Source organism: Marmota monax, unplaced genomic scaffold (genome assembly GCF_021218885.2).
Source record: "Marmota monax isolate L192 unplaced genomic scaffold, Marmota_monax_Labrador192_F-V1.1 WCK01_AAM20220418_F8-fsc00211, whole genome shotgun sequence".
Classification (NCBI taxonomy): domain Eukaryota; kingdom Metazoa; phylum Chordata; class Mammalia; order Rodentia; family Sciuridae; genus Marmota; species Marmota monax.
Genome location: NW_026694080.1, coordinates 318,672 through 337,328, shown reverse-complemented (window position 1 = coordinate 337,328; position 18,657 = coordinate 318,672). Strand labels below are relative to the sequence as shown.

The window sequence follows — 18,657 nt, the reverse complement described above, 5'->3', positions numbered from 1 at the left end:
ATTTTCATAGATATATCTGAACTTTCCAAAAAAAGGTTTAAAAAAAAGTGAAACTACATTTGTCACTTCAAAACATAGCACAAAGACAAGTTTAACTTACCACCCAACAGGCGTTTCCAAGATCAGCAATCTTCACTTTGAGTTTTTCTGCATTTTTTGGCTCAAGGGGATTAACGAGGAAATTTCCAGCAGTGGATTTTCCTACAGACAACAGGCACTGTCAATAAAACTATTTAATGAACAAAAAACCCCCAAAGGGCGCTAATAATTCTCTCCAAGGTAAGAGTTAAACAGGCCCTCAACTGGCAACCTATAATAAGTTTTCTAAGACAAAAAGAACACAGCAATAACTTCTATTTCTAGAATTAAAACCTCTGTGATCAGAGCACCAAGTGAAATATTCTGAAGCCCATACACAATCAATAAAATTCAAAGTTAGCTATTGCTTTACATATTAAAAGGAACTTGGACACCTGCTGTAAAACTGTAGTTACAAAAACAATGGTACTTTTTAGTCTAGAAATCATGAATGTGTTGTGCAGGGGAGAAGTGTTGGTGTATCTGCATGGATACCTTTATTGTCCAGTGGTCCATTATGTTCCTGCTCTTGCTCATCTTCACAAGGTATCTCCGCCCGAATGCTTTCTTGAAGTTGGCTGATGTCCTGTTCACCAAATGACTGGTCTACATTAGAGGAAGACTGGCACACCATGGTATCTGACACCTCAGAAGTTACAGGTGTACAAGAGTCTGTTTCTTCATTTGTGCTGCTGTCTCCATTTTGGGAGCTTAGGAGACTAGGTTCCTGCTTCAAATTTTGGACACCACAGTCATTAGCATTATGCAGATCCTCTTTAAGCCTCAATGTTTCTTTATTACTGTTCTCAGTATAATTTATGATTTCAATTATTCCATTGCAATTAATTTCTGCTGCACCACCCTCTACACCAGGTTCCATAAGTGTCTGATCCTGGCCAATGGAACTTGACTCTTCTAAGGAACAAACAAACAAAACAGGACGCATGTGTATGTATGTGAGTGAAACAACAATTTCTCACAAGATTAAACATTTCTAGAACTTATACTGAGTGACATAAAAACATGATTAAATATCTAAAACCTATTTATGGAAGAGCAAAGATCTTTTTATCCTTACCCAATGACTAAACAAAGTTTATGCTCTAATTCCTGAGAAAAATTAGAAATTACATTTGTATGTCACCTGCCTAACGTTTATGAAAAGATCTAAATCCTTACAAGGATACTCCCAGAGATGTACTTATATATGAAACCACTATATTATATAACAATGATATATTAATGTTAAATTGTGCCATAAAGTAATTTTTGTGATGCTCTATTTATACCAAGTTTTTCTTGGGTCATTTTATTAGATGGGTTCTCTTTCAAGGGTCTTTCAACAGGACTCTCTGAATCTTCTTGCTTGTTAGGTCTTTTTTGCCCAGGGCCCGACTCTTTCTCCATTTCCTCAATTTCCTGCATTCGCTTCTCTAGTAATTCTGCCTGGCGCTTCTGCTTCTTCTTCAATTTCTTCTTCTTATTCTTTGACATTTTGTCAGCCTGGGCGGAGATTACAAACAGATAAAGCCTTCAGGTGGCTAATCCATTATCCCTAGTTGGAGAAACTTTAAATACTTCCTAATTATATTTCATTCTTTCCCTAAGATTTTTCAATAACTTAAAAGCTGCAGTTAGGAGTGGTGGTGCAAGTCTGTAATCTCAGCAGCTCGGGAGGCTGAGGCAAGAGGATTTCGAATTCAAAGCCAGCCTCAGCAACTTAGTGAGACCCTATTTCTAAATAAAATATAAAAAGGGCTGCAGATGTCACTTAGTGGTTAAGCACCCCTGAGCTCAATCCTTGGACCAAAAAAAAAAAAAAAAAGAAAGAAAAGAAAAGAAAACCACCAGCAGATATTCTTATGAAACCAAATGAGAATAAAATTAACAACAAATCTTGGTCTTTTGAGTGGTCTGTGGGGCTAGTTTACTCTCGACACTCAAATTTACAGAAGCATCACCAGTACAGATTTGCTGAAGATGCATGGGAATTTGCTGAAGAAAATTACAGAAGCGCAGGAATATGTTCTCCCTTGGTTTCCAAACTCTGTTTAAACAGAGACTATCCATAAGAGAAGAATGCATGCCTACAGCCCATTGATCAGAATTAAATATAGAAACCCCTTATACTTACTGGTTTAGGTTGGGGAGCAGTACTGACTGAAAAGAAAAGAAAACCAAGTAAGAATTCTAGTAGTATTTAGCAGGCAAGATACCCAATCAAAATGAAAAGTTTTTCTTGAACAGCCTATTGTTTTTAAGGACTTCAGTAGAAACCACATTATCATTATTTTTAAAGAAAACAAATAATGCATACAAAAGTTGCCAAACCTTAAAAAAGTTAAAATGAATCCTTCCCCAGGTAGCATTAATACACGCAAAGGGGCCAAGTCCTAATTTCTGGTTTCCACTATTAATGCTGCTAAAATAATCTATTTTCCCATTCCCACACACTATTTAAAATAGAAAGTAACAAGCAACAAGCACCTCATCCCCAACTAGCACTTCCACCTCCAAATTCTTCCCCCTTGGAACTTGTCAATTTTAAGAGTGGGGCAGGGGGGCCTAGGTGACACCAAGAACTATAGTAATTTGCTATAGAATATATTATAAATAACAGTTTAATTTAGGTAGGATATTTAGTCTTTCCTTTAAAAAACATTTATAAACACGGTAAAAAACACACAATGAAAAATGTATCCTCAATCATTTTTAAATATACAGTTCAGTAGTGCTCACTATACCCACATTGTTGTACAAAAGAACTCTAGAACTTGTTCACTGTGCAAAACTAAACTCTTGTTTCAACTTCTTGTTTCCTTCTTTTTTGCTCTTCCTTTAAAGAAACTTTATGATAACTGTTGTTTGAACCTGCATATCAAGAAAGTTCCTCAAATATGACCGAGCTACTAAAATGGAAAAAAATGTTCACAACCATAATTTATTCAACATATACTATTATGTGGCATGCTCATAACTGTATCAATGTGAAATTTAATCATGGTAACTTTTGAAATCAAGTCAGCCAGCCAAAGCCTCCCAGTCAATGGTGAAGCTAAGATCAAAGTCTCATCCTAGTGTGTAAACCCAAGCTCTTAGCTGGGTGCAATGGTGCACACCTGTAATCCCAGTGGCCTGGGAGGCTGAGGCAGGAGGATTACAAATTCAAAGCCAGTTCAGCAAAGGTGAGGTGCTAAGCAACTGAGACCTTGTCTCTAAATAAAATACAAAATAGGGCTGGGGATGTGGCTCGGAGGTCAAGCACCCCTGAATTTAATTCCCGGTACCACCCCTCTACCAAACCACCCCGCCCAAGTTCTTAATGTTATCTTGTTCCTCTGCAGATAACTAACCCACAAGTGATCATGTAGGATCATGGTAAGCAGTAGCACAGCAAAAATGGCCATGAAATAAAGAAATAACACCTTTATACAACAATACAAATTAGCTATTTTAATATATAACATGTCTGTAAGAATCTCAGAGGAATAATGAGAAAAAAGCCTCCTGAAGGTTGATCTATTTTCTTAAATATTTTACAGTTAAATGATCAAACAGTGTGTTATTAACACCTTGGCAATAAACAATGGTAGAAATTTATCTAAACTTCCAATGAGAGCAAAGCCCCTCTTTGCCCAATATACCTGCAGATCCTGAAGGTGGAGGAGCTCCAGATCGCTGCCATTCCGTTGCTTCTGCGGCCAGCCTCCGAATGTACTGCTCATTCACTGACAACAAGATGTTTTCCGGTTTAATGTCAGTGTGGATGATTCGGCACTTTGTATGTAAATAATCCAGACCCTGTAACACCTGAATGAGAATACAGCAAATTTGTAAACACAATATAGAAGATTGGTCTAGACTTCCAAGTTTTATAAAGCTAATTCTATTTGGACATAATCTTTATTTTATTTTATTTTTTTTTTTTAATTTTTTATTGTGGGTTGTTCAAAACATTACAAATTTCTTGACATATCATATTCCACACTTTGATTCAAGTGGGTTATGAACTCCCACCTTCACCCCATGCACAGATTGCAGAATCACATCAGTTACACATCCATTGATTTACAAATTGCCATACTAGTGTCTGTTGTGCTCCGCTGCCTTTCCCATCCTCCCCCCTCCCCACCTCTCCCCTCCCCTCCCCTCCTCTCTCTCTACCTCCTCCACTGTATAACCCTGAGGGTCTCCTTCCATTACCATGCAATTTCCCTTCTCTCTCCCTTTCCCTCCCACCTCTCATCCCTGTTAAATGTTAATCTTCTTTGGACATAATCTTTAATTAGGTACATTATAAAGACTGACAACAACAGAGAATCATGTACACATAATAGAATCATGTAGCAGGAACTTAACCTAACTTTAGCTTTCTATTTAACACAAAAATTTGAAAAAGGAAAAAAAAAGAGAGATGATCATGCTCGCATCTGCAGGACTCCGGCAATAGGGTTTTTCGAAGATGTAATTTTAAAATGTGTTTGTATGAACTGTTTACATTTCTTTAATAAAAACACACACTGTTTTGTGTTTGCTTGTAGAACCTTTATCAGTATTTTGACCCAGGTAGCTTCTTGCTGTGAACCTCGGGTTCTGGTACTGACACTTCACAGCGTGGAGGATGACGTCTGTGCACAGTCGCGTGGGCTGAGCTGTGCGCGCCAGTGCTGCGGGCCTCACCTGTCATGTATATGGCATGATGTATTTTTATCTTACAGAATAAATCAATTGTATATATTTTTCTCTTGATAAAATAAATAAATAAATAAATAAAGACTGACAACAAATATTCAGCATACCCTTTAACTGTTTAAATGTAGGTAAAGGAGATTTAGATATTTTCAATAATTACAAAAAGGATAGACACAATACACCCGACGGGCTGGAAAAAAAAAAACAACTTAATTTTAGCAATTAAAAAACCCTGATTTTTAAAATAGACCACACATAGCAAAGAGAAAGAGACATACTTGCTGAATGATTTTTTTGACACAAGGCAGTGGAAGCCCCTGATAATTGGACTTGATGATCCACTTGAGCAGATGATGTCCCAAAACTTCAAACACCATGCAGATATCTAGGAGTTCATTAAGGAATAAAAAGGAGGCACAAAAGAAAAGAGCAAAACAAAAGATGTAGATTCCACCACAATGAAAATGTTACATATTGTTTTCTTTTGATACAAAAAGTTATAGAGCTTGATTGTCAATATTCTGAAATTCCAAGGTCTACTGCTAAAAAAAATCCATGAAAAGAGAAAGAGCTAGTTTCTTGATAAAAACTATACATATTAATAAACTCAGTGGTAAAAAGAAATAAAACCCACACACATAGCGCAAGCACTAAGCTAAAGCTATTGAGGAGATTTAGGCAAAGCAGTTTTTTCCCTAACATAGAGGGTTAATAGTTCCTACTATCAGAGTCTCAAAGTAAAACAAACAAAACCTGAATGATTCCAAGGCATTATAAGATACCAAAACTAGAAAAAAAAAGTCAACCTTTTTTTCTTTTTCTTTTTTCACAATGCTGGGGATTGAACCCAGTGCAGGCAAGCACTTCCATTGAGCTATAGATCTTTAGCCCTCGATATTTTTTTAAAAAAATAGAAAACTGACTTGATTTATGCTTTAAAGTTTATAAACTAACCTTCATCCTAGTGCCACCATGTGTACTCTTTATATTCAAACATTCTTATCACACCACAGAGCAGGAATACTCTTTTGAGTGTGCATGGCATCACAGAGATTTTGACAGTTTCAGTTGTCGTCATCTTTTTTTTTTTTTTTTTTGGTGGGTGAGGGGTACTAGGGGTTGAACCTAGGGGCACTAAACCACTGAGCCACAACCCCAACCTGTTTTATTTCAGGACAGGGTCTTTCTAAGTTGCCCAGGCTGACTTCAAACTTGTGATCCTCCTGAGCCACTGGGATTACAGGTGTGTGCCACTGCACTCGGCTTATGTTGATGTCTTCTATCCTCATAAGTTTCAACATACATTAAATAGTCAAGACATAAACACAACATAGTAATAACCCACTGTCCAGGTATTAAAAAAAATTTTTTTTAGTTGTAGAAGGACACAATGCCTTTATTTTTTAAAAACTGTAGATGGATCAAATACCTTTATTTATTTTTATATAGTGCTGAGGATTGAACCCAGCATCTCATGTGTATAAGGCAAACACTTCACCACTAAGCTACAACCCCAGCCCAGATTTTTGTTTTAAATAATATTTGCCACTAAAAGAAAGCCTGGACTGATTAGAAAAATGGCTAGATGCAAGGCTACGGGACAGGAAAAATACAGGATGAGCTTAGGACACCTTGCTGTGCCAAACAAGGGAATTAAAAAAAAAAAAGGGAAATATTTTGAAGAGAATGCAGTTGCCAAAGAGATGACTATTTTAAAGAGTAAAGTTATGAGTAACAGACTAGCTAAAAATAGCCAGGTGCAGTGGCATAAGCTTATAGTAGTCCCAAAAAACTGGGAGGCTGAGTCAGGAGGATCACAAATTTAAGACCAGCCTGGGCAACTCTGCGAGAACCTGACTTACAATTAAGATAAAAAGATGTGAGCTGCAGTTGTGGCTAAGTGGTAGAGTGCTTGCCTAGCACGGGTGGGGCACTGGGCTCGATCCTCAGCACCACATAAAAGTAAATAAGTAAAATAAAGGTATTGTGTACATCTACAACTAAATAACAAAAAAAAGGATGTAGAGTTCAGTGGTAGAGCACCTAGTTCAATCCCCAGGACTGCCTGCCCCTCCCACAAAAGAGTACATACACTAATGTTATTTTAGTGTGAGAGGGGCAGAAAGGAAATGTCTTCTTTAAAGACAGTCAAATGATAAATATACAAAATATGATGGAAACAGAAAAATCATCATTTTTATAATCACTATAATAATAATAGGTTCAGGTAAAAATCAATGAAACTACTATGTAAAAGACTATTGGGAAAATGATTATCACAGTATCAAAATACCACTTCACAGATTAATTATAAAAGGAACAAGGTATTTTTTTTTTACAACAGTGAATTCAAAGAGATAATCAAACTTAGCACTACCAATGATAAACACAAATTTGCACTGTTTGCCCTCTGATACAATACACTTGAGAATAAGACATTATCTATCATACTTAACAAAACTGATTAACTGAACTAATAATCAGACAAATCTGAATTAAGAAACAAACTAATAACTAGCCTAAATTCTTAACCAAATAAGAAAAAAAAAAGGTTAATGACCTGAAAGGATGGTTAATGGGACATGACAAATCAAAACAACAGGATCACATCCCAAAAAAAAAAACCAAAAAAAAAAAAAAAAAGACAAAATATAAAAAAAACACAAAAAACTCTGTGGACACTGGGGAACAAGAGCAACAATCCCTGAAAGAAGGAAACAAATGAGTTAAATTCTAAGATTGCCCCCACTATACTGCCTTGACACTTTCTAGTCACCCTATGAGTTGAGTAGATCGAGCTGAAAGTCTGGGGAGACAAGGAAGTTATACAAGGCATCAAAGAGGAGAAAGCTATAGAAGAGAACTTGGGAATTTTTTTTTAATATTTATTTTTTAGTTATTGGCGGACACATCATCTTTATTTGTATGTGGTGCTGGGGATCGAACCTGGGCCGCACGCATGCCAGGCGAGCGCGCTACCGCTTGAGCCACATCCCCAGCCCCGAGAACTTGGGAATTTACAGAGGGTTCCCTTCAAGTATTGTGCAGAGTACTAACAAGTGCATGTATGTGAGGAAACTAACAGAGGTAGAGAGGAAAAATAAAAAAGAATATGCCTTGTGTCCACCTACAACTAAAAAATATTAGAAAAGAAAAAAAAAAAAAAAAAAAAAGAGAGAGAGAGAGAGAGAGAGAACTGTCCCAGGGCATTGGGTAGAGTATTCAGGAAGGTCCTGACTCAGTAAAGAGGAATGTTTAGCTCTAAATCAAGCACTGTGCACCCAAGAATGAAGGTCAAGATTTATAGGAATGCAAGCTTTCCAGCAGTCAACAACATGTTTGGCATTATCTTTAAACATGTTTTACATTATCTTATTATCATTATTCTAGAATTGCAGCAAAAATGCAGGAAAACACATCCAAAATTACTATAACTCATTAAAGTACAATGTAAGAAATGAAAATACACTGAATGGGATAAATGGCAGATAAGAATAAAAATAAAATTAGTGAAAAGCTACAGCAATTGAAAACATTCAAAATGAGATACATGGAGAAAAAACAATCCAAACAACCAAATTTACTCAGCCACAAGAGTAAGCTGTGAGAGGAATCTCAAGCAACCCCCCAAAAAAGGGAGGGGAAGAAGGAAGGCACTACTTTTTGCAACAAATCAAGACATCATAAAAAATAATGGCAATGTTTAATTCAGTAGCAAAGCGTAGCGCTTAAGATTCTGGATGCCATTTCTCACAAAATAGAACTAGAGAAATGTTTGATTCTAGAGGAAATGTACAAAAAAAGCCTGGAACATCCTGATGAGCCAGATAATAAAGAAAGCCAGGCTGGGGTTGTAGCTCAGAGGCAGAACACTCACCTAGCATGTGAGGCACTAGGTTCAATCCTCAGCACCACATAAAATAAAGATATTATGTCTACCTATAATTAAAAAATAAATTTAAAAAAAAATTGCCAAAGAGCTCATGTGGATCCTAACTCAAAACAAACAAACAAACAAACAGAGAGGGTTCTGGTGGAACAGGAATCCACCCCAGTAACCTATTTCTCTCCTAGGTGTTGCACTGGAAGATCCTTCTGATGTAATTATTTGAAATACTGGAAGCTTTCAACTTCCAAGGGAAGACTTGGATGGTAAATGGTGGTTGATTTTGGTCAATTTCAGCACAGTAGCAGCTACCATTTGCCTACTTTCAGACCTGTGGAGGTAGCCACATAGCTTGCAGGAGGAGGCAGGGTGCACAAAAAGGATACTGAACTAAACATCAAGGATCTGTTCTCTGACCACAGCTTCTAATCAGAGAAATGAGGTATAAAAAGATACACTTTTACACCTTTAACTGCTTCAAGCCCCTGCCATACCAAGTGACTTACAGAGATTTAAAGGGTCATTGCCCTTTTCTTCATCTTCATTTTTCTGATTCCCCTTTAGAAGCCAGAGTTAAAGACTGGAATGTTTGAGAGCAATTGCATACATTGACAAATTTACTATGCATGCCCAGAGAAAGATACAGGTTCTCCAAAAAAACCTGAGAAGACCATTAATTTACGTCTTAGGCTGATCCTTCACAGAGATTTTTGTGATAGTAAAATCCAAACAAAAGCACAGCAAACCCTGAAGAAGAGGCAGAATCTGATTTCTAGAGTTACCATGCAAGAGTTAATGTCCAGTTTTCAACAAATTGTGGCTTATCTGAAAGAAACAAAAACTGTTCCTAAAAAAGATCTGATGGCAAATCTATTAAAGTCTTTGAAACAACTAATGTGGAAAAAGTCAAGAAAGTGATGTATGAACAAAACAAGTTATCAATAAAGAGAAAGAAATAAAGTAACCGAAAAGAAATTTGGAGGTCAAAAGTACAAATGAAACGAAAAATTCACTAGAGGAATTCCAAGGCAGACTTGAGCAGGCAGAAAAAAGAATAGGCAAACTTGAAGACAGAACAATGTTAATGATATATTGAGTCTGAGGAACAGAAAGAAAAGATAAGAGTACAATGAAGTGGCCCATTTATGGCAGTCTTAGAAGAAAATCAGAAAGGGACAGAGAGAATATTTGAAGAAATAATGACTGAAAAGTCCCAAATTTACTGAAAGACACAAATATAAACATCCAAGGAGCTCAGAGAATTAAAAATAAGATAAACTCAAAAAATCCACATCATAGGACAAGCAAAAATAAGATTCACACCAAGGTATATTATACTCAAACTAGAGAAAGAAAGAATCTTGAAAATTGCGAGAAGAGATCTGTCAGATGTAAGATTATCAGCAAATTTTTCATAAGAAACGTTGGAGGCTAGAAGGCAGTGGGCCAATATAGTCAAAGTGGTGAAAGAAAGACTGTCCCTCTTCTAGCAAAACCATCTTTCAAAACTGAGGGAGAAAGAAGATGGGTGCGGTGACTCACACCTGTAATCCAAGTGGCTGGGGAGGCTGAGGCAGGGGGATGGTGAGTTCAAAGGCAGCCTCAGCAAGATCCTATCTCTAAGTATCTAGTATCTCTGAATAAAATACAAAAAGGACTGGATATGAGGCTCCTGGGTTCAATCCCAGGTACAAAAAAAAAAAGTGAGGGAGAAATTAAGACACTCACATATCAACAGTGAATAGTGGAATTTATACCACTAGATGTACCTTGCAAGGAACCCTCAACAGAGTCCTACAAAGTAAAATGAAAGGACAGAAACTCAAAAGCCGTATGAAAAAATAATGATCTCAAGGTAAATACACAGGCAATTATGAAAGCTAGTATTACTGTACCTTTGGTTTATAACTCCACATTTTGTTTTCTACATAATTTAAAGACCCTTTTTTCTTTTGGTGGTGCTTGGGATCAAATCCAGGGCTTCCTGCATACTAGACAAGTGCTCTCCAACTACATTAAAAACCACTATTCTTCTGAAGGAATTACTAGTTTTTATTTGGGGGAACATAATATATAAAGATAATTCTGTAACAACAATAACCAAGGAGTCAGCATGGAGAAAATTAAAAGTAGTTTTTGTATGATAGTGAAGTTAAGCTCGTATAAATTCAAATCTGTTCAAAATGTTCAAAGATTTTAGGTCAGTAAATCTAATCCCTGTGGTAACCACATAGTATAGTCTACACAAAAGGAAATACAAAAGGAATTTACAAAAAATCAACTCACACAAAAGACACTGCAAGAAAGTTATAATGATGGATGCTGGAATGGTTAAAATATATTTAATACATTAGGGAAAAAATGAGAAAAGAAAGCATGAAGCATTTGGAGAAACTGAAACACTGACTCTGTGACTAGAGAAACTTGATGACAAGAAACTAGTCTTCTTTTTTGTTGTTCAGGTTATAATTTTTGAGATCCCTTGTCTTTTAGAGATACACTCTAATAAGATTGGTTATGAGATAAATGCTGTAATGGGTAATGGATCTGTGAGGATTTATAAAACTATTCTACTTATTTTGTTTGAAATTTACCAAAACAAGTTTTTAAAAAATGCAAACTGCTTAAAACAAAACAAAAAAGATAAAAAAATTTTAAGACCACCCCCACCCCCAGCAGTACTGGGGTTTGAACCCAAGGGTGCTCTACCACTGAGCTACAGCTACAATCCTCTTAATTGTTGAGAAAAAACAAATTACAATTTGACATGTTTTAATTTTTAGCAATAAAAATCGTGACATATTTAGTAGCTTTAAAAAAAACGGATAGAAGAATGTCATAACTGGTTATAGATCAAAATGGATGAGTCAGATAACTTGGGTGAAAGAAGTTTGACATGACAAGTCAGAAGAAACAGTAATAACTAAACTCAAAAATAATACATTAAAAAATATATTGAGGGAGCTGGGGTTATAGCTCAGTGGTAGAGTGCTTGCCTCGCACATGTGAGGCACTGGGTTCGATCCTCAGCACCACATAAAATAAATAAATAAAAATAAAGATGTTGTCCATCTTTAAAAATATATAAAATATATTGAGGAGCTGGGAGCAGTGTCACACCTGTAATCCCAGTAGCTCAGGAGGCAAAGGAAGGAGTTCAAAGCCAGCCTCAGCAAAAGCAAGGTGCTAAGCAATTCTGAGAGACTTTGTCTCTAAATAAAATACAAAATAGGGCTAGGGATGTGCCTCAGTGGTTGACTACCCCTGAGTTCAATCCCCGGTACTCCCCACCCCAAATTGAGGAGAAGGTGTGAAAAAAACAACAAAAGGCTAATAACATCACTGAGTAACAGCCATGGTTAGGATCATGAAAATCAAAGGAAGAAGTAATGCAGAAGAAAGGGGCCAGGGGGAGAGAGAGAGACAAAAACCGGAAATACTAGGGAATGATATTGGCCAAATTATACTGTTACACTGTGTGCATGTATAAATATATAACAACAAATACCATCATTATATCCAACAATTTGCACCAATAAGAAATACTGGGGAAAAAGAGCCATGTTTAGGGTACACTAAGAATAAGAGGAGTTAGCAAGAGACTAAGTACATAGTTTTTTTTTTTTTTTTTTTTAAAAAGGCATCTTGAAGGCTTAGATGTATAGGTAGCCAATAATGACTCACTGGCTTAATGTCATTATATAGATACCAGCTATTATTCCTTATTAATTCTTCTTAAAGGCCATGGAAATAGAATTAACTTATTTAATACTGAAGTCGATACTAAGTATCTAGTTCAGGATCTTTTATATTTTAATATGAGAAAGAAGAATGATCTAGAAAAAAAGCAGTTTTCAGACACAAAGAAAAATGCAGTTATACAGCTTCATCTGTAGGTGTGCTATGCTGTGAAAAGGGATAAAGATAGGTGAATGACATAATCAGTTAACCCTTAACACAGCTCTGAGTAATATCTTTTTAAATTTCTAATAGTAGCAAATAATGCAGAAGCAAAGACAGCTGGGAGATACGCAGGAGGAAGAACAGAGAGAAATGGTTAAGTACAGGGGAGAAAATAATTAAAAAGTGAACAGAAATCACATAGTAATATTTCAAAAATACCTTAAACTTGAAATTCAGATCTATTGATAATTTTTTAAAAAGCCTTCTTGGGGCTGGGGCTGTAGGTCAGTGGTAAAGCGCTTGCCTTGCATATGTGAGGCACTGAGTTCAATCCTCAGCACCACATAAAGATACTGTGTGTCCATCTACAACTAAATAAATATTTTTTTAAAAAAGACTTTTTCCTTATAGTTCAACAAAGGTACTCAATATTACTAAGGAGAATATGTAGAATATTTCTATAGTTTTACTTGTAATTTTACCAAATCAGTAAAGAAATCTGGCGCAATTTGACAAACATTATAAAACTGAATAACAAGACAGAATCTAATGGCTATCATGACACCCTGCATAGATTTTATATAACCTTTTTATTACTTTGAAACAACACACAGGCACGCACGCACACACACAGAACCATCTACACACTCTCACGCACACACATGGAACCACCTACAAAGTGTCCACAATAGGTAAAATACTGTTTTAAGATGAATGTCAGCGATTTTACTTAATAATCGTGGGTTTCTGATTTGTACTTCTCTAAGGGAATGATTCAAAACTTCAGAATGATAAGCCTTTTCACGATAATACCTCTTTTTCCTCATCCTTTCTTCCTGCTTATCTGTCCAAACCTCTTCCGACAGGCACATGAAACTACACAGCCATTTGTATCCCATCTCAATAACAAAAACAAAACCCTCACCAGTTAAGAATGTGTGTCCAGAAAAGCTAAACAGACATGAAAAACAGAATGATATATGACATGTCTTTCCTTAAGCTTCGCTTGTGTGCGTATTACTATGAATTGAACTTGGGACCTGAGGCATGCCAGGAAAAGCACTCTACCACCAAGTTATAGCCCCAAATCTTTTAAAATTTTATTTTTGAGACACTGTGTCATTAAGTTGCCCAGGCTGGCCTCAAATTTGTTATCCTTCTACCTTAGTCTCCCTAGTAGCCACCACTCCTGGCTTCCTTATCCATTTTTAGGTTAGCTACTTAACAAATAATTTTAGATTCTCCAATCTGAATTTTTCAGATTTTGAAAAATCTGACAGGCTTTCTTAACCAATAACCTTTCAAGTAGCTCACTGCACATCAGATTGATCAGTTAACTTATGAAGAAAATCAGGGGCCTGGGGCTATAGCTCAGTGACAGAGCGCTTGCCTAGCATGTGTGAGGCACTGGGTTCAATCCTTAGCACCACATAAAAAATAAACAAACAAAATAAAGGCATGTTGTCCATCTAAAATTAAAAACAAACAAACGAAAAACACATAAAGAAAGAAAATCAGTTAAGGTTCCCTCCAACACTAAAATTCTAAAAATCTATATAAAACCATTTAATAAGTCAGTTTTTTCATTACAACAGAATGCAAACAATCAAATTCAAAACAAAAGCTACATCTGCAGCCTCTTCAATATTAAGATCTGGTGAAAAAATAAAATCATGACTTAAAATCTTATTTATCTATTAGTTTTCACACACAAAAAAATTACTTCCCCTAAAATTTCTGTGATAGTTGGTAAAGATCATAGAATATTTATTTAGTAACACAAAGCTATTTTTTTTTTTAAAAAATGGTTCCTTTGGATTTGCTTTGATTTTTCTAAGATGGAAACCCAAAAAAATATCCTGAAAAAGCATGCCACACAAAAATAGACATAAATCAGAAAAGTTCAATAAAAGAAGGTAATTTTATATTTTATTTACTAAGAAATCACATAAGCGCAATTTGTACAAATCCAGCTCCTTTCTCTGGGATAAAGTCAATTCCTGATTTATTTAAGAATAAGTTCTTAAAAGGATACGTGTTCCATTAACTCCTGATATTTTAAAGTCATCCAGTAGTTGAACAACCATTTCTCTATTTGGATCATTAGGATCTGAATTGCGAACCTGTACAAAGGGAAGAGATAATATTCATCAAGAGGGAAAAAGCACAGAAATAAGCCAAATGGTAGAGGAAGAATACCTGTAGCAACCCAACTCCAAAATGGGCTCCTATAAATATATACACTAATTTTCTAATTCAACTATTTTGTAACTTGAAGTGCTGCCTCCAAATCAATTGCTGGTTACCAAGTTATGAGGAATTAAGGAGCTTTCACAGGATTCAAATCCAAAAACTTTCTTAAATAAGCAGTACAGTGGGGCTGGGGATATAGCTCAGTTGGTAGAATGCTTGCCCTGCATGCACAAGGCCCTGGGTTTGATCCCCAGCACAAAAAAAAAAAAAAAAAAAAAGAAAAAAGAAAACAAACAAACAAACTAAGCAGTACACTGAATTGCTTTTGGGCACATGCTCCTTATTCTCATCATAAACTGGCACACTGCCTTAGAGATTTCCTGGTCCAACATTCATAAAATGAATGAAACACTGAGGGGCAGAAAGAGAAAAAAAAAAAAAAAAAAAGAAGAAGTGATAAAGAAGATACCAGGATAAAGATGAAACAAAATCCAGGTTCTCTAATTTTTATCACACTGATTTCCTCTTAATTTGTAACAAAGTGATAATTTTTTTGGATAAAATCTGCTCAAGTTTCCAGGTTAAGATGGAATTAATGAATGCAGTATTTATTTTTTATGTTACATATTTTTAAACATAAAATAGATGTTCTAAATGTAATCACATAACTTTCCTTTTAACCACAGTAGAAGACATAAATATTTATGGCATATAAACCATGCTCAATAAAGTTTTATTTGTTTGAAAAAATTTTTGGGTGTCTGTGTGTATAGGGAGTATTCTTACCATGATCTGGCATACAAAACATGCTCAATAAAGATCTGTTTGAAAAATTTTGGGGGTCTCTCTCTGCGTAGGGAGAATTCTTACAACAGCATGTCATAACAATTCCCAACTACATGACTAGAATGTGCAAATATTGTCCTCTTCCTCAATTTCCTTAGGCTATTAGAAGTATACTAAAAATTTTGCCATGTTAAAGAGTCTACCACTTAGTATCTTATAAAACTTTATAATGCTTTTTGCAGTTCATAAATATAATACTCACTGATTTCAGCAACCGGATTTCATCTAGAGCTGTTTCAGTATAATGTTCAGCACTTTTAACTACTTTCATTGCCACAAACTTCTTCCCTCTAAGAAACAAACATAAGCAATTAAGACTAAACATGCTGCCCTCAATTTTTTCTTTTGGTACGGAGGATTGAATTCAGGGGCACTTCAGTCTCACTGAGTTGCTTAGCACCTCACCATTGCTGAGGCTGGCTTTGAACTCTGAAACCCTCCTGCCAAAGCTTCCTGAGCTACTGGGATTACAGACAGGTGCCACTGAACCCAGCCTACTCTCACTTTTGGAAGCTAAGATTTTATTATAACTGAGACACAGTGAACAAATACAAATACTGATTTCATATTTCCCTGTAGACAAAAGTAGAGGATTGCTTATAACTATTAAAGGCACTGCCCAGATTTTATTTACAGGAAGAAAACAATCTATCCTCAGATAACCTGTCACTGAATCTTTTCTCTAAGCTAAATCTACCTTCTTAATAACCCCCTGAATTCCAAGTAAAACCAAGAAACTAGAACAAATAAGAGGAAAAAGCTCATCAAATCAGAAGTACTGCGTACACATCTATATGGCAAAAGTTAAAAGGATAAAAGCTATATCACACTTTACTACAAGAAGCCAGAAGAGGGCTGGGGGTGTAGCTCAGTTGGTCAAGTGCTTGCCTTGCATGCACAAAGCTCAGGGTTTGATCCCCAGCACAAAAGAGAGAGAGAGAGAGAGAGAGAGAGAGCGCGCTCGAGAGCGAGCGAGCACCAAAAGGAATACTTGGATGAAAACAAAATGACACAAGCTATGCGCAGTAACTCATGCCTATAATCCCAGCGGCCTGGAAGCCTGGGGCAGAAGGATTACAAGTTTAAGGTCAGCCTCAGCAACTTACCTAGACCCTAAGCAATTTAGCAAGATCCTGTCTCCAAATAAAATATGCAAAAGGGCTGGAGATGTGGCCCAGAAATGACAAAAACACAAACACACACACACAAACACAAATATATATATATATATATATATATATATATATATATATATATATATATATATATATATATATAGTGAGGTACACAGATAGCAATTACTGTCTCATCAAAGATAGGGCCTCAGCCAGGCGTAGTCACACTGAGGGTTTTTTGTTTTGTTTTGTTTTTTTTTGCCCCAGTGATGTTTTGTCTAAGTATTGAAAATGTGACAAAAAAGATTCAGTTAAAAGAAAAATTGGTTTTGGTCTACAGGATGTAAAACACTTTATTTTATAAAATAAAATCTTGTAAGTCATAAAAGTAAATAAAAGATGATATATGCTTAGCTAAATATTCAATGTTACAGAGGTATTTTTATTGTCTATAATTTTTATATAAAGAAAAATTTTAAGTGCATAATTGACCAAATCTGTTACAAAAATAATTTCACAAAGGTTGGTCTAACATTATCCAAAAATTTAACAATACTTGAGTGAGAAGACAATTATTAATTTACACACAATTGAATATTTGGCAAGGCTTTGAATTTGGGAGCTCCAAGTATTTTGCTGATAGTAATTTAATCAATCTCCTGTGCCCAAGGTGGGGAAGAATATATATTACTGATTCTTGATGACCAGAAAAGTGATTTGTCCAAGAACATAAAGATTACTTTTCACCAGACATGGTGGCACACGCCTATAATCCCAGTGGCTTGAGAAGCTAAGGCAGGAGGATCACAAGTTCAAAGCCAGCCTTAGCAAAAACGAGGAACTAATCAACTCAGTGACTCCCTCCCCCTAAATAAAATACAAAATACAGCTGGGGATGTGGTTCAGTGGTGAGTGCCTCCGAGTTTGATCCCTGGTACCTCCCTGCCCCCCAAAACGATTACTTTCAACAACAAAATTCTGTTCAAGAAATCAGTCTTAAAAAAAAAAAAAAGCCCCTAAACTCTCCCACATATATATGGAAAAGAAATCAACCAACCAATCTAGAGATAGACAGACTGAAGCCCAGACCATCTCTGGGAAATCAGACAAAAACATGGAGGTATCATTTAACTAAAATTTTTTTTAAGGACCAGTAAAACTTACTGAATATCCCATGATAACCACACTGTTGAGAAATGTCCCCAGCCTAACTTTCGGATTACATGATATCTCCCATTGAACAGATCTCCGATTTTCACAAGATGATAACCTCCTGGAAGGAAAAAGAGAAAGAATATAAGAAGAACCAGGATGAGAATAAAATAGTAACAAAAGGTATCTTATATCCCATTTTTGAACATTTATATGCCTTTTATCAAAAGTTTCTCCTATAAAATCAATTCAATAGATTATATGTCAAACCTTATATGTCAAATTAGCCACACAGTATTATTGAGTTTATGTTACAAACAAATCTTAAGATTTTAAAATTTGTTTTAATTATACAATCATCAAATATATGAAAAAATGCTCATCATCTTTAGCAATCAGAGAAATGCAAATCAAAACTACTCTAAGATATCATCTCACTCCAGTCAGAATGGCAGCTATTATGAAGACAGACAACAACACGTGTTGGCGAGGATGTGGGGAAAAAAGTACTCATACATGGCTGGTGGGACTGCAAATTGGTGCAGCCAATATGGAAAGTAGTATAGAGATTCCATGGAAACCTGACATAGAATGCATTATGATACATCACACATAAATGGAGTACAATTTCTCATTTTTCTGATTGTACATGATGTAGAATCTCACCAGTTGTTTTATCATATATATACATAGGTTAATAATGTCTGATTCATTCTACTATCTTTCCTAGCCCCATAAAATCTTAGTAAGATTCTAAATTGAGCAAGTGATGCTCTTCAAAAGAACCCCATC

General features: G+C 35.8%; 1 protein-coding gene across 4 annotated transcripts in view; it reads right to left on the bottom strand.

Annotated features, from left to right (window-relative positions):
- Srpk1 (SRSF protein kinase 1) overlaps nucleotides 1-18,657 on the bottom strand; it is a 64,860-nt gene that overhangs the window by 17,454 nt on the left and 28,749 nt on the right. For all 4 annotated transcript variants that reach the window (XM_046464534.2, XM_058585568.1, XM_046464533.2 and 1 more), the window contains 9 exons: nucleotides 17,878-17,986; nucleotides 15,801-15,888; nucleotides 14,595-14,682; nucleotides 5,049-5,155; nucleotides 3,723-3,888; nucleotides 2,213-2,238; nucleotides 1,368-1,581; nucleotides 574-993; nucleotides 101-201 (listed from right to left, as the gene is read on the bottom strand). In XM_046464534.2, coding sequence (XP_046320490.1) covers nucleotides 101-201; nucleotides 574-993; nucleotides 1,368-1,581; nucleotides 2,213-2,238; nucleotides 3,723-3,888; nucleotides 5,049-5,155; nucleotides 14,595-14,682; nucleotides 15,801-15,888; nucleotides 17,878-17,986 — 1,319 coding nt within the window. The remainder of the gene's footprint in view (nucleotides 1-100; nucleotides 202-573; nucleotides 994-1,367; nucleotides 1,582-2,212; nucleotides 2,239-3,722; nucleotides 3,889-5,048; nucleotides 5,156-14,594; nucleotides 14,683-15,800; nucleotides 15,889-17,877; nucleotides 17,987-18,657) is intronic.